At 43.4% G+C, this 15,725-nt stretch overlaps 1 protein-coding gene across 1 annotated transcript in view; it reads left to right on the top strand.

Moving 5' to 3' along the window:
- Positions 1-13,748, top strand: part of LOC311113946 (serine/threonine-protein kinase TAO1-B-like) — a gene marked incomplete at its 3' end in the record, with an annotated part of 35,575 nt that extends 21,827 nt beyond the window's left edge. Inside the window, exons 5-8 of the mRNA XM_084189220.1 lie at positions 11,282-11,327; positions 11,473-11,569; positions 11,699-11,812; positions 13,657-13,748. Coding sequence (XP_084045346.1) covers positions 11,282-11,327; positions 11,473-11,569; positions 11,699-11,812; positions 13,657-13,748 — 349 coding nt within the window. The remainder of the gene's footprint in view (positions 1-11,281; positions 11,328-11,472; positions 11,570-11,698; positions 11,813-13,656) is intronic.
- Positions 13,749-15,725: the final 1,977 nt, after the last annotated feature.

Below are 15,725 nucleotides of genomic sequence, written 5' to 3'. Positions count from 1 at the left end.
GTCTCTAGTAATGTCCTGTTATCATAATGCGTGTGTGTTCTCTGTGTCTCTAGTAATGTCCTGTTATCATCATGCGTGTGTGTTCTCTGTGTGTCTCTAGTAATGTCCTGTTATCATAATGCGTGTGTGTTCTCTGTGTGTCTCTAGTAATGTCCTGTTATCATAATGCGTGTGTGTTCTCTGTGTGTCTCTAGTAATGTCCTGTTATCATAATGCGTGTGTGTTCTCTGTGTGTCTCTAGTAATGTCCTGTTATCATAATGCGTGTGTGTTCTCTGTGTGTCTCTAGTAATGTCCTGTTATCATAATGCGTGTGTGTTCTCTGTGTGTCTCTAGTAATGTCATGTTATCATAATGCGTGTGTGTTCTCTGTGTGTCTCTAGTAATGTCCTGTTATCATAATGCGTGTGTGTTCTCTGTGTGTCTCTATTAATGTCCTGTTATCATAATGCGTGTGTGTTCTCTGTGTGTCTCTAGTAATGTCCTGTTATCATAATGCGTGTGTGTTCTCTGTGTGTCTCTAGTAATGTCCTGTTATCATAATGCGTGTGTGTTCTCTGTGTGTCTCTAGTAATGTCCTGTTATCATAATGCGTGTGTGTTCTCTGTGTGTCTCTAGTAATGTCCTGTTATCATAATGCGTGTGTGTTCTCTGTGTGTCTCTAGTAATGTCCTGTTATCATAATGCGTGTGTGTTCTCTGTGTGTCTCTAGTAATGTCCTGTTATCATAATGCGTGTGTGTTCTCTGTGTGTCTCTAGTAATGTCCTGTTATCATAATGCGTGTGTGTTCTCTGTGTGTCTCTAGTAATGTCCTGTTATCATAATGCGTGTGTGTTCTCTGTGTGTCTCTAGTAATGTCCTGTTATCATAATGTGTGTGTGTTCTCTGTGTGTCTCTAGTAATGTCCTGTTGTCATAATGCGTGTGTGTTCTCTGTGTGTCTCTAGTAATGTCCTGTTATCATAATGCGTGTGTGTCTCTAGTAATGTCCTGTTATCATAATGCGTGTGTGTTCTCTGTGTGTCTCTAGTAATGTCCTGTTATCATAATGCGTGTGTGTTCTCTGTGTCTCTAGTAATGTCCTGTTATCATCATGCGTGTGTGTTCTCTGTGTGTCTCTAGTAATGTCCTGTTATCATAATGCGTGTGTGTTCTCTGTGTGTCTCTAGTAATGTCCTGTTATCATAATGCGTGTGTGTTCTCTGTGTGTCTCTAGTAATGTCCTGTTATCATAATGCGTGTGTGTTCTCTGTGTGTCTCTAGTAATGTCCTGTTATCATAATGCGTGTGTGTTCTCTGTGTGTCTCTAGTAATGTCCTGTTATCATAATGCGTGTGTGTTCTCTGTGTGTCTCTAGTAATGTCCTGTTATCATAATGCGTGTGTGTTCTCTGTGTGTCTCTAGTAATGTCCTGTTATCATAATGCGTGTGTGTTCTCTGTGTGTCTCTAGTAATGTCCTGTTATCATAATGCGTGTGTGTTCTCTGTGTGTCTCTAGTAATGTCCTGTTATCATAATGCGTGTGTGTTCTCTGTGTGTCTCTAGTAATGTCCTGTTATCATAATGCGTGTGTGTTCTCTGTGTGTCTCTAGTAATGTCCTGTTATCATAATGCGTGTGTGTTCTCTGTGTGTCTCTACTAATGTCCTGTTGTCATAATGCGTGTGTGTTCTCTGTGTGTCTCTAGTAATGTCCTGTTATCATAATGCGTGTGTGTTCTCTGTGTGTCTCTAGTAATGTCCTGTTATCATAATGCGTGTGTGTTCTCTGTGTGTCTCTAGTAATGTCCTGTTATCATAATGCGTGTGTGTTCTCTGTGTGTCTCTAGTAATGTCCTGTTATCATAATGCGTGTGTGTTCTCTGTGTGTCTCTAGTAATGTCCTGTTATCATAATGCGTGTGTGTTCTCTGTGTGTCTCTAGTAATGTCCTGTTATCATAATGCGTGTGTGTTCTCTGTGTGTCTCTAGTAATGTCCTGTTATCATAATGCGTGTGGTTCTCTGTGTGTCTCTAGTAATGTCCTGTTATCATAATGCGTGTGGTTCTCTGTGTGTCTCTAGTAATGTCCTGTTATCATAATGCGTGTGTGTTCTCTGTGTGTCTCTAGTAATGTCCTGTTATCATAATGCGTGTGTGTTCTCTGTGTGTCTCTAGTAATGTGCTGTTATCATAATGCGTGTGTGTTCTCTGTGTGTCTCTAGTAATGTCCTGTTATCATAATGCGTGTGTGTTCTCTGTGTGTCTCTAGTAATGTCCTGTTATCATAATGCGTGTGTGTTCTCTGTGTGTCTCTAGTAATGTCCTGTTATCATAATGCGTGTGTGTTCTCTGTGTGTCTCTAGTAATGTCCTGTTATCATAATGCGTGTGTGTTCTCTGTGTGTCTCTAGTAATGTCCTGTTATCATAATGCGTGTGTGTTCTCTGTGTGTCTCTAGTAATGTCCTGTTATCATAATGCGTGTGTGTTCTCTGTGTGTCTCTAGTAATGTCCTGTTATCATAATGCGTGTGTGTTCTCTCTGTGTCTCTAGTAATGTCCTGTTATCATAATGCGTGTGTGTTCTCTCTGTGTCTCTAGTAATGTCCTGTTATCATAATGCGTGTGTGTTCTCTGTGTGTCTCTAGTAATGTCCTGTTATCATAATGCGTGTGTGTTCTCTGTGTGTCTCTAGTAATGTCCTGTTATCATAATGCGTGTGTGTTCTCTGTGTGTCTCTAGTAATGTCCTGTTATCATAATGCGTGTGTGTTCTCTGTGTGTCTCTAGTAATGTCCTGTTATCATAATGCGTGTGTGTTCTCTGTGTGTCTCTAGTAATGTCCTGTTATCATAATGCGTGTGTGTTCTCTGTGTGTCTCTAGTAATGTCCTGTTATCATAATGCGTGTGTGTTCTCTGTGTGTCTCTATTAATGTCCTGTTATCATAATGCGTGTGTGTTCTCTGTGTGTCTCTAGTAATGTCCTGTTATCATAATGCGTGTGTGTTCTCTGTGTGTCTCTAGTAATGTCCTGTTATCATAATGCGTGTGTGTTCTCTGTGTGTCTCTAGTAATGTCCTGTTATCATAATGCGTGTGTGTTCTCTGTGTGTCTCTAGTAATGTCCTGTTGTCATAATGCGTGTGTGTTCTCTGTGTGTCTCTAGTAATGTCCTGTTATCATAATGCGTGTGTGTCTCTAGTAATGTCCTGTTATCATAATGCGTGTGTGTTCTCTGTGTCTCTAGTAATGTCCTGTTATCATAATGCGTGTGTGTTCTCTGTGTCTCTAGTAATGTCCTGTTATCATCATGCGTGTGTGTTCTCTGTGTGTCTCTAGTAATGTCCTGTTATCATAATGCGTGTGTGTTCTCTGTGTGTCTCTAGTAATGTCCTGTTATCATAATGCGTGTGTGTTCTCTGTGTGTCTCTAGTAATGTCCTGTTGTCATAATGCGTGTGTGTTCTCTGTGTGTCTCTAGTAATGTCCTGTTATCATAATGCGTGTGTGTCTCTAGTAATGTCCTGTTATCATAATGCGTGTGTGTTCTCTGTGTCTCTAGTAATGTCCTGTTATCATAATGCGTGTGTGTTCTCTGTGTCTCTAGTAATGTCCTGTTATCATCATGCGTGTGTGTTCTCTGTGTGTCTCTAGTAATGTCCTGTTATCATAATGCGTGTGTGTTCTCTGTGTGTCTCTAGTAATGTCCTGTTATCATAATGTGTGTGTGTTCTCTGTGTGTCTCTAGTAATGTCCTGTTATCATAATGCGTGTGTGTTCTCTGTGTGTCTCTAGTAATGTCCTGTTATCATAATGCGTGTGTGTTCTCTGTGTGTCTCTAGTAATGTCCTGTTATCATAATGCGTGTGTGTTCTCTGTGTGTCTCTAGTAATGTCATGTTATCATAATGCGTGTGTGTTCTCTGTGTGTCTCTAGTAATGTCCTGTTATCATAATGCGTGTGTTCTCTGTGTGTCTCTATTAATGTCCTGTTATCATAATGCGTGTGTGTTCTCTGTGTGTCTCTAGTAATGTCCTGTTATCATAATGCGTGTGTGTTCTCTGTGTGTCTCTAGTAATGTCCTGTTATCATAATGCGTGTGTGTTCTCTGTGTGTCTCTAGTAATGTCCTGTTATCATAATGCGTGTGTGTTCTCTGTGTGTCTCTAGTAATGTCCTGTTGTCATAATGCGTGTGTGTTCTCTGTGTGTCTCTAGTAATGTCCTGTTATCATAATGCGTGTGTGTCTCTAGTAATGTCCTGTTATCATAATGCGTGTGTGTTCTCTGTGTGTCTCTAGTAATGTCCTGTTATCATAATGCGTGTGTGTTCTCTGTGTCTCTAGTAATGTCCTGTTATCATCATGCGTGTGTGTTCTCTGTGTGTCTCTAGTAATGTCCTGTTATCATAATGCGTGTGTGTTCTCTGTGTGTCTCTAGTAATGTCCTGTTATCATAATGCGTGTGTGTTCTCTGTGTGTCTCTAGTAATGTCCTGTTATCATAATGCGTGTGTGTTCTCTGTGTGTCTCTAGTAATGTCCTGTTATCATAATGCGTGTGTGTTCTCTGTGTGTCTCTAGTAATGTCCTGTTATCATAATGCGTGTGTGTTCTCTGTGTGTCTCTAGTAATGTCCTGTTATCATAATGCGTGTGTGTTCTCTGTGTGTCTCTAGTAATGTCCTGTTATCATAATGCGTGTGTGTTCTCTGTGTGTCTCTAGTAATGTCCTGTTATCATAATGCGTGTGTGTTCTCTGTGTGTCTCTAGTAATGTCCTGTTATCATAATGCGTGTGTGTTCTCTGTGTGTCTCTAGTAATGTCCTGTTATCATAATGCGTGTGTGTTCTGTGTGTCTCTAGTAATGTCCTGTTATCATAATGTGTGTGTGTTCTCTGTGTGTCTCTAGTAATGTCCTGTTATCATAATGCGTGTGTGTTCTCTGTGTGTCTCTAGTAATGTCCTGTTATCATAATGCGTGTGTGTTCTCTGTGTGTCTCTAGTAATGTCCTGTTATCATAATGCGTGTGTGTTCTCTGTGTGTCTCTAGTAATGTCCTGTTATCATAATGCGTGTGTGTTCTCTGTGTGTCTCTAGTAATGTCCTGTTATCATAATGCGTGTGTGTTCTCTGTGTGTCTCTAGTAATGTCCTGTTATCATAATGCGTGTGTGTTCTCTGTGTGTCTCTAGTAATGTCCTGTTATCATAATGCGTGTGTGTTCTCTGTGTGTCTCTAGTAATGTCCTGTTATCATAATGCGTGTGTGTTCTCTGTGTGTCTCTAGTAATGTCCTGTTATCATAATGCGTGTGTGTTCTCTGTGTGTCTCTAGTAATGTCCTGTTATCATAATGCGTGTGTGTTCTCTGTGTGTCTCTAGTAATGTCCTGTTATCATAATGCGTGTGTGTTCTCTGTGTGTCTCTAGTAATGTCCTGTTATCATAATGCGTGTGTGTTCTCTGTGTGTCTCTAGTAATGTCCTGTTATCATAATGCGTGTGGTTCTCTGTGTGTCTCTAGTAATGTCCTGTTATCATAATGCGTGTGGTTCTCTGTGTGTCTCTAGTAATGTCCTGTTATCATAATGCGTGTGGTTCTCTGTGTGTCTCTAGTAATGTCCTGTTATCATAATGCGTGTGTGTTCTCTGTGTGTCTCTAGTAATGTCCTGTTATCATAATGCGTGTGTGTTCTCTGTGTGTCTCTAGTAATGTCCTGTTATCATAATGCGTGTGTGTTCTCTGTGTGTCTCTAGTAATGTCCTGTTATCATAATGCGTGTGTGTTCTCTGTGTGTCTCTAGTAATGTGCTGTTATCATAATGCGTGTGTGTTCTCTGTGTGTCTCTAGTAATGTGCTGTTATCATAATGCGTGTGTGTTCTCTGTGTGTCTCTAGTAATGTCCTGTTATCATAATGCGTGTGTGTTCTCTGTGTGTCTCTAGTAATGTCCTGTTATCATAATGCGTGTGTGTTCTCTGTGTGTCTCTAGTAATGTCCTGTTATCATAATGCGTGTGTGTTCTCTGTGTGTCTCTAGTAATGTCCTGTTATCATAATGCGTGTGTGTTCTCTGTGTGTCTCTAGTAATGTCCTGTTATCATAATGCGTGTGTGTTCTCTGTGTGTCTCTAGTAATGTCCTGTTATCATAATGCGTGTGTGTTCTCTGTGTGTCTCTAGTAATGTCCTGTTATCATAATGCGTGTGTGTTCTCTGTGTGTCTCTAGTAATGTCCTGTTATCATAATGCGTGTGTGTTCTCTGTGTGTCTCTAGTAATGTCCTGTTATCATAATGCGTGTGTGTTCTCTGTGTGTCTCTAGTAATGTCCTGTTATCATAATGCGTGTGTGTTCTCTGTGTGTCTCTAGTAATGTCCTGTTATCATAATGCGTGTGTGTTCTCTGTGTGTCTCTAGTAATGTCCTGTTATCATAATGCGTGTGTGTTCTCTGTGTGTCTCTAGAAATGTCCTGTTATCATAATGCGTGTGTGTTCTCTGTGTGTCTCTACTAATGTCCTGTTGTCATAATGCGTGTGTGTTCTCTGTGTGTCTCTAGTAATGTCCTGTTATCATAATGCGTGTGTGTTCTCTGTGTGTCTCTAGTAATGTCCTGTTATCATAATGCGTGTGTGTTCTCTGTGTGTCTCTAGTAATGTCCTGTTATCATAATGCGTGTGTGTTCTCTGTGTGTCTCTAGTAATGTCCTGTTATCATAATGCGTGTGTGTTCTCTGTGTGTCTCTAGTAATGTCCTGTTATCATAATGCGTGTGTGTTCTCTGTGTGTCTCTAGTAATGTCCTGTTATCATAATGCGTGTGTGTTCTCTGTGTGTCTCTAGTAATGTCCTGTTATCATAATGCGTGTGGTTCTCTGTGTGTCTCTAGTAATGTCCTGTTATCATAATGCGTGTGGTTCTCTGTGTGTCTCTAGTAATGTCCTGTTATCATAATGCGTGTGTGTTCTCTGTGTGTCTCTAGTAATGTCCTGTTATCATAATGCGTGTGTGTTCTCTGTGTGTCTCTAGTAATGTGCTGTTATCATAATGCGTGTGTGTTCTCTGTGTGTCTCTAGTAATGTGCTGTTATCATAATGCGTGTGTGTTCTCTGTGTGTCTCTAGTAATGTCCTGTTATCATAATGCGTGTGTGTTCTCTGTGTGTCTCTAGTAATGTCCTGTTATCATAATGCGTGTGTGTTCTCTGTGTGTCTCTAGTAATGTCCTGTTATCATAATGCGTGTGTGTTCTCTGTGTGTCTCTAGTAATGTCCTGTTATCATAATGCGTGTGTGTTCTCTGTGTGTCTCTAGTAATGTCCTGTTATCATAATGCGTGTGTGTTCTCTGTGTGTCTCTAGTAATGTCCTGTTATCATAATGCGTGTGTGTTCTCTCTGTGTCTCTAGTAATGTCCTGTTATCATAATGCGTGTGTGTTCTCTCTGTGTCTCTAGTAATGTCCTGTTATCATAATGCGTGTGTGTTCTCTGTGTGTCTCTAGTAATGTCCTGTTATCATAATGCGTGTGTGTTCTCTGTGTGTCTCTAGTAATGTCCTGTTATCATAATGCGTGTGTGTTCTCTGTGTGTCTCTAGTAATGTCCTGTTATCATAATGCGTGTGTGTTCTCCTTGTGTCTCTAGTAATGTCCTGTTATCATAATGCGTGTGTGTTCTCTGTGTGTCTCTAGTAATGTCCTGTTATCATAATGCGTGTGTGTTCTCTGTGTGTCTCTAGTAATGTCCTGTTATCATAATGCGTGTGTGTTCTCTGTGTGTCTCTAGTAATGTCCTGTTATCATAATGCGTGTGTGTTCTCTGTGTGTCTCTAGTAATGTCCTGTTATCATAATGCGTGTGTGTTCTCTGTGTGTCTCTATTAATGTCCTGTTATCATAATGCGTGTGTGTTCTCTGTGTGTCTCTAGTAATGTCCTGTTATCATAATGCGTGTGTGTTCTCTGTGTGTCTCTAGTAATGTCCTGTTATCATAATGCGTGTGTGTTCTCTGTGTGTCTCTAGTAATGTCCTGTTGTCATAATGCGTGTGTGTTCTCTGTGTGTCTCTAGTAATGTCCTGTTGTCATAATGCGTGTGTGTTCTCTGTGTGTCTCTAGTAATGTCCTGTTATCATAATGCGTGTGTGTCTCTAGTAATGTCCTGTTATCATAATGCGTGTGTGTTCTCTGTGTCTCTAGTAATGTCCTGTTATCATAATGCGTGTGTGTTCTGTGTGTCTCTAGTAATGTCCTGTTATCATCATGCGTGTGTGTTCTCTGTGTGTCTCTAGTAATGTCCTGTTATCATAATGCGTGTGTGTTCTCTGTGTGTCTCTAGTAATGTCCTGTTATCATAATGCGTGTGTGTTCTCTGTGTGTCTCTAGTAATGTCCTGTTATCATAATGCGTGTGTGTTCTCTGTGTGTCTCTAGTAATGTCCTGTTATCATAATGCGTGTGTGTTCTCTGTGTGTCTCTAGTAATGTCCTGTTATCATAATGCGTGTGTGTTCTCTGTGTGTCTCTAGTAATGTCCTGTTATCATAATGCGTGTGTGTTCTCTGTGTGTCTCTAGTAATGTCCTGTTATCATAATGCGTGTGTGTTCTCTGTGTGTCTCTAGTAATGTCCTGTTATCATAATGCGTGTGTGTTCTCTGTGTGTCTCTATTAATGTCCTGTTATCATAATGCGTGTGTGTTCTCTGTGTGTCTCTAGTAATGTCCTGTTATCATAATGCGTGTGTGTTCTCTGTGTGTCTCTAGTAATGTCCTGTTATCATAATGCGTGTGTGTTCTCTGTGTGTCTCTAGTAATGTCCTGTTATCATAATGTGTGTGTGTTCTCTGTGTGTCTCTAGTAATGTCCTGTTGTCATAATGCGTGTGTGTTCTCTGTGTGTCTCTAGTAATGTCCTGTTATCATAATGCGTGTGTGTCTCTAGTAATGTCCTGTTATCATAATGCGTGTGTGTTCTCTGTGTGTCTCTAGTAATGTCCTGTTATCATAATGCGTGTGTGTTCTCTGTGTCTCTAGTAATGTCCTGTTATCATCATGCGTGTGTGTTCTCTGTGTGTCTCTAGTAATGTCCTGTTATCATAATGCGTGTGTGTTCTCTGTGTGTCTCTAGTAATGTCCTGTTATCATAATGCGTGTGTGTTCTCTGTGTGTCTCTAGTAATGTCCTGTTATCATAATGCGTGTGTGTTCTCTGTGTGTCTCTAGTAATGTCCTGTTATCATAATGCGTGTGTGTTCTCTGTGTGTCTCTAGTAATGTCCTGTTATCATAATGCGTGTGTGTTCTCTGTGTGTCTCTAGTAATGTCCTGTTATCATAATGCGTGTGTGTTCTCTGTGTGTCTCTAGTAATGTCCTGTTATCATAATGTGTGTGTGTTCTCTGTGTGTCTCTAGTAATGTCCTGTTATCATAATGCGTGTGTGTTCTCTGTGTGTCTCTAGTAATGTCCTGTTATCATAATGCGTGTGTGTTCTCTGTGTGTCTCTAGTAATGTCCTGTTATCATAATGCGTGTGTGTTCTGTGTGTCTCTAGTAATGTCCTGTTATCATAATGCGTGTGTGTTCTCTGTGTGTCTCTAGTAATGTCCTGTTATCATAATGCGTGTGTGTTCTCTGTGTGTCTCTAGTAATGTCCTGTTATCATAATGCGTGTGTGTTCTCTGTGTGTCTCTAGTAATGTCCTGTTATCATAATGCGTGTGTGTTCTCTGTGTGTCTCTAGTAATGTCCTGTTATCATAATGCGTGTGTGTTCTCTGTGTGTCTCTAGTAATGTCCTGTTATCATAATGCGTGTGTGTTCTCTGTGTGTCTCTAGTAATGTCCTGTTATCATAATGCGTGTGTGTTCTCTGTGTGTCTCTAGTAATGTCCTGTTATCATAATGCGTGTGTGTTCTCTGTGTGTCTCTAGTAATGTCCTGTTATCATAATGCGTGTGTGTTCTCTGTGTGTCTCTAGTAATGTCCTGTTATCATAATGCGTGTGTGTTCTCTGTGTGTCTCTAGTAATGTCCTGTTATCATAATGCGTGTGTGTTCTCTGTGTGTCTCTAGTAATGTCCTGTTATCATAATGCGTGTGTGTTCTCTGTGTGTCTCTAGTAATGTCCTGTTATCATAATGCGTGTGTGTTCTCTTTGTGTCTCTAGTAATGTCCTGTTATCATAATGCGTGTGTGTTCTCTGTGTGTCTCTAGTAATGTCCTGTTATCATAATGCGTGTGTGTTCTCTGTGTGTCTCTAGTAATGTCCTGTTATCATAATGCGTGTGTGTTCTCTGTGTGTCTCTAGTAATGTCCTGTTATCATAATGCGTGTGTGTTCTCTGTGTGTCTCTAGTAATGTCCTGTTATCATAATGCGTGTGTGTTCTCTGTGTGTCTCTAGTAATGTCCTGTTATCATAATGCGTGTGTGTTCTCTGTGTGTCTCTAGTAATGTCCTGTTATCATAATGCGTGTGTGTTCTCTGTGTGTCTCTAGTAATGTCCTGTTATCATAATGCGTGTGTGTTCTCTGTGTGTCTCTAGTAATGTCCTGTTATCATAATGCGTGTGTGTTCTCTGTGTGTCTCTAGTAATGTCCTGTTATCATAATGCGTGTGTGTTCTCTGTGTGTCTCTAGTAATGTCCTGTTATCATAATGCGTGTGTGTTCTCTGTGTGTCTCTAGTAATGTCCTGTTATCATAATGCGTGTGTGTTCTCTGTGTGTCTCTAGTAATGTCCTGTTATCATAATGCGTGTGTGTTCTCTGTGTGTCTCTAGTAATGTCCTGTTATCATAATGCGTGTGTGTTCTCTGTGTGTCTCTAGTAATGTCCTGTTATCATAATGCGTGTGTGTTCTGTGTGTCTCTAGTAATGTCCTGTTATCATAATGCGTGTGTGTTCTCTGTGTGTCTCTAGTAATGTCCTGTTATCATAATGCGTGTGTGTTCTCTGTGTGTCTCTAGTAATGTCCTGTTATCATAATGCGTGTGTGTTCTCTGTGTGTCTCTAGTAATGTCCTGTTATCATAATGCGTGTGTGTTCTCTGTGTGTCTCTAGTAATGTCCTGTTATCATAATGCGTGTGTGTTCTCTGTGTGTCTCTAGTAATGTCCTGTTATCATAATGCGTGTGTGTTCTCTGTGTGTCTCTAGTAATGTCCTGTTATCATAATGCGTGTGTGTTCTCTGTGTGTCTCTAGTAATGTCCTGTTATCATAATGCGTGTGTGTTCTCTGTGTGTCTCTAGTAATGTCCTGTTATCATAATGCGTGTGTGTTCTCTGTGTGTCTCTAGTAATGTCCTGTTATCATAATGCGTGTGTGTTCTCTGTGTGTCTCTAGCTGGTGATGGAGTACTGTCTGGGCTCAGCCTCTGATGTTCTAGAAGGTAAGACGTTCTAAAAACGACAACTGTTCTATATGACATGTGTTCTACTACGTCAAGTCGTCAACTTAGGCCGCGTTTGATGGCGTTACGCTCAACTTGTTTTAATTCTTAGCAAATGTTTTCTAAAGTGCTCTCTCGCCTGTAGTTCATAAAAAGCCTCTTCAGGAAATGGAGATCGCTGCCATTACCCACGGTGCTTTGCAGGGGTTGGCCTACCTTCACTCCCACAACATGATTCACAGGTGAGGGTTTACCTGACAGTTAGAAGCATGGTGATTACATCACACCTACTAACCCAGTGGTTCTCTCTCTCTCTCTCCCTCCCACCTCTCTCTCTTTCTCCCTCCCACCTCTCTCTCTCTATCCCCCAGAGACATCAAAGCTGGTAACATCCTACTGACAGAGCCAGGGCAGGTCAAGCTTGCTGACTTTGGCTCCGCCTCCATCGCCTCGCCAGCCAACTCCTTCGTGGGGACGCCATATTGGTGAGTGACAGCAGAGACAGACAGTCATGGTGGGTCTACCAGGCGGCAAGCTTGGACCGCATGACAGTTTTTAATTATATACAGTTGAAGGTTACTATACACCTTAGCCAAATACATTTAAACTCAGTTTTTCACAATTCCTGACATTTAATCCTAATAAAATTCCCTTTTTTAGGTCAGTTAGGATCACCACTTTATTAGCAGAATGTGAAATGTCAGAATAATAGTAGAGAGAACGATTTATTTAAGCTGTTATTTCTTTCATCACATTCCCAGTGGGTCAGAAGTTTACATACACTCAATTAGTATTTGGTAGCATTGCCTTTAAATTGTTTAACTTGGGTCAAACGTTTCGGGTAGCCTTCCACAAGCTTCCAACAATAAGTTGGGTGAATTTTGGCCCATTCCTCCTGACAGAGCTGGTGTAACTGAGTCAGGTTTGTAGGCCTCCTTGCTCGCGCACGCTTTTTCAGCTCTGCCCACAAATGTTCTATAGGATTGAGGTCAGGGCTTTGTGATGGCCACTCCAATACCTTGACTTTGTTGTCCTTAAGCCATTTTGCCACAACTTTGGAAGAACGTTTGGGGTCATTGTCCATTTGGAAGACCCATTTGTGACCAAACTTCCTGACTGATGTCTTGAGATGTTGCTTCAATATCTCCACCAAATTTTCCTTCCTCATGATGCCATCTATTTTGTGAAGTGCACCAATCCCTCCTGCAGCAAAGCTCCCCCACAGCATGATGCTGCCACCCCCATGCTTCACGGTTGGGATGGTGTTCATAGGCTTGCAAGGATCCCCCTTTTTCCTCCAAACTTAATGATGGTCATTATGGCCAAACAGTTCTATTTTTGTTTCATCAGACCAGAGGACATTTCTCCAAAAAGTACGATCTTTGTCCCCATGTACAGTTGCAAACCGTAGACTGGCTTTTTTATGGCGGTTTTGGAGCAGTTGCTTCTTCCTTGCTGAGCGGCCTTTCAGGTTATGTCAATATAGGACTCGTTTTACTGTGGATATAGATACTTTTGTACCTGTTTCCTCCAGCATCTTCACAAGGTCCTTTGCTGTTGTTCTGGGATTGATTTGCACTTTTCGCACCAAAGTACGTTCATCTCTAGGAGACAACGCGTCTCCTTCCTGAGCGGTATGACGGCTGCGTGGTCCCATGGTGTTTATACTTGTGTACTATTGTTTGTACAGATGAACGTGGTACCTTCAGGCGTTTGGAAATTGCTCCCAAGGATGAACCAGACTTGTGGAGGTCTACCATTTTTGTTTTCTGAGGTCTTGGCTGATTTATTTTGATTTTCCCATGATGTCAAGCAAAGAGGCACTGAGTTTGAAGGTAGGCCTTGAAATACATCCACAGGTACACCTCCAATTGCCTCAAATTATGTAAAATAGCCTATCAGAAGCTTCTAAAGCCATGACATCATTTTCTGGAATTTTCCAAGCTGTTTAAAGGCACAGTCAACTTAGTGTATGTAAACTTCTGACCCACTGGAATTGTGATACAGTGAAATATAAGTTAAATAATCTGTCTGTAAACAATTGTTGGAAAAATTACTTGTGTCATGCACAAAGTAGATGTCCTAGCCGACTTGCCAAAACTATAGTTTGTTAACAAGAAATGTGTGGAGTGGTTGAAAAACAAGTTTTAATGACTCCAACCTAAGTGTATGTAAACTTCCGACTTCAACTGTACATACTTCTGTAAGGTCTACCTGTTTGATTATGCACCATCTCTGTTTTGCAAAATGTTCAATGATTGTAATTGAGCCCTCTTCTCTCTCTCTCTCTCTCTCTCTCTCTCCCCCTATCCCCCACCCCCCTATCCAGGATGGCCCCAGAGGTGATCTTGGCCATGGACGAGGGCCAGTATGATGGAAAGGTGGATGTCTGGTCCCTGGGGATCACCTGTGTAGAACTAGGTAGGGGTGTGTGTGTGGGTTGTTTATATGTGCAACTTACTGTGTGTATTAGGGTTTCCGTTAGCTGGTAGCCGTTAACCGGTCATTGCCGGCTTTTGGTAAAAAATAAATAAATAAAGAGCCGATTTTAATAAGATTGTAGCCGGCCAGATTGTGGAAAAAAGAATTGCTGGTTAGGCTGCCTATCATACACCCTGATTATCAGCACCATTCTCTTACTCCTTGCATGCTGCCTTACGTGGTCCTGCTGCTGAGGGGAGAGAGAGAGCAGCCGTGGCCTAGGTTACTGAGGGGAGAGAGAGAGCAGCCGTGGCCTAGGTTACTGAGGGGAGAGAGCAGCCGTGGCCTAGGTTACTGAGGGGAGAGAGAGAGAGCAGCCGTGGCCTAGGTTACTGAGGGGGGAGAGAGAGCAGCCGTGGCCTAGGTTACTGAGGGGGGAGAGAGAGAGCAGCCGTGGCCTAGGTTACTGAGGGGGGAGAGAGAGCAGCCGTGGCCTAGGTTACTGAGGGGGGAGAGAGAGCAGCCGTGGCCTAGGTTACTGAGGGGGGAGAGAGAGCAGCCGTGGCCTAGGTTACTGAGGGGGGAGAGAGAGCAGCCGTGGCCTAGGTTACTGAGGGGGGAGAGAGAGCAGCCATGGCCTAGGTTACTGAGGGGAGAGAGAGAGCAGCCGTGGCCTAGGTTACTGAGGGGAGAGAGAGAGCAGCCGTGGCCTAGGTTACTGAGGGGAGAGAGAGAGAGCAGCCGTGGCCTAGGTTATTGAGGGGGGAGAGAGAGCAGCCGTGGCCTAGGTTACTGAGGGGAGAGAGAGCAGCCATGGCCTAGGTTACTGAGGGGAGAGAGAGAGCAGCCGTGGCCTAGGTTACTGAGGGGAGAGAGAGAGAGCAGCCGTGGCCTAGGTTACTGAGGGGAGAGAGAGAGAGCAGCCGTGGCCTAGGTTACTGAGGGGAGAGAGAGAGAGCAGCCGTGGCCTAGGTTACTGAGGGGGGAGAGAGAGCAGCCGTGGCCTAGGTTACTGAGGGGGGAGAGAGAGCAGCCGTGGCCTAGGTTACTGAGGGGAGAGAGAGAGCAGCCGTGGCCTAGGTTACTGAGGGGGGAGAGAGAGAGAGCAGCCGTGGCCTAGGTTACTGAGGGGGGATAGAGAGCAGCCGTGGCCTAGGTTACTGAGGGGGGAGAGAGAGCAGCCGTGGCCTAGGTTACTGAGGGGGGAGAGAGAGCAGCCGTGGCCTAGGTTACTGAGGGGAGAGAGAGAGCAGCCGTGGCCTAGGTTACTGAGGGGAGAGAGAGAGCAGCCGTGGCCTAGGTTACTGAGGGGAGAGAGAGAGAGAGCAGCCGTGGCCTAGGTTACTGAGGGGGGAGAGAGAGCAGCCGTGGCCTAGGTTACTGAGGGGAGAGAGAGCAGCCATGGCCTAGGTTACTGAGGGGAGAGAGAGAGAGCAGCCGTGGCCTAGGTTACTGAGGGGAGAGAGAGAGAGCAGCCGTAGCCTAGGTTACTGAGGGGAGAGAGAGAGAGCAGCCGTGGCCTAGGTTACTGAGGGGAGAGAGAGAGGGCAGCCGTGGCCTAGGTTACTGAGGGGAGAGAGAGAGAGCAGCCGTGGCCTAGGTTACTGAGGGGGGAGAGAGAGCAGCCGTGGCCTAGGTTACTGAGGGGAGAGAGAGAGAGCAGCCGTGGCCTAGGTTACTGAGGGGAGAGAGAGAGAGCAGCCGTGGCCTAGGTTACTGAGGGGGGAGAGAGAGCAGCCGTGGCCTAGGTTACTGAGGGGAGAGAGAGAGCAGCCGGTGCCTAGGTTACTGAGGGGAGAGAGAGAGCAGCCGTGGCCTAGGTTACTGAGGGGAGAGAGAGAGCAGCCGTGGCCTAGGTTACTGAGGGGAGAGAGAGAGAGCAGCCGTGGCCTAGGTTACTGAGGGGGGAGAGAGAGCAGCCGTGGCCTAGGTTACTGAGGGGAGAGAGAGAGAGCAGCCGTGGCCTAGGTTACTGAG

The sequence above is a fragment of the Coregonus lavaretus genome (assembly GCF_964263955.1).
Source record: "Coregonus lavaretus genome assembly, contig: HAP1_SCAFFOLD_898, whole genome shotgun sequence".
Lineage (NCBI taxonomy): Eukaryota > Metazoa > Chordata > Actinopteri > Salmoniformes > Salmonidae > Coregonus > Coregonus lavaretus.
This window is presented reverse-complemented; position numbering and strand designations above follow the sequence as displayed.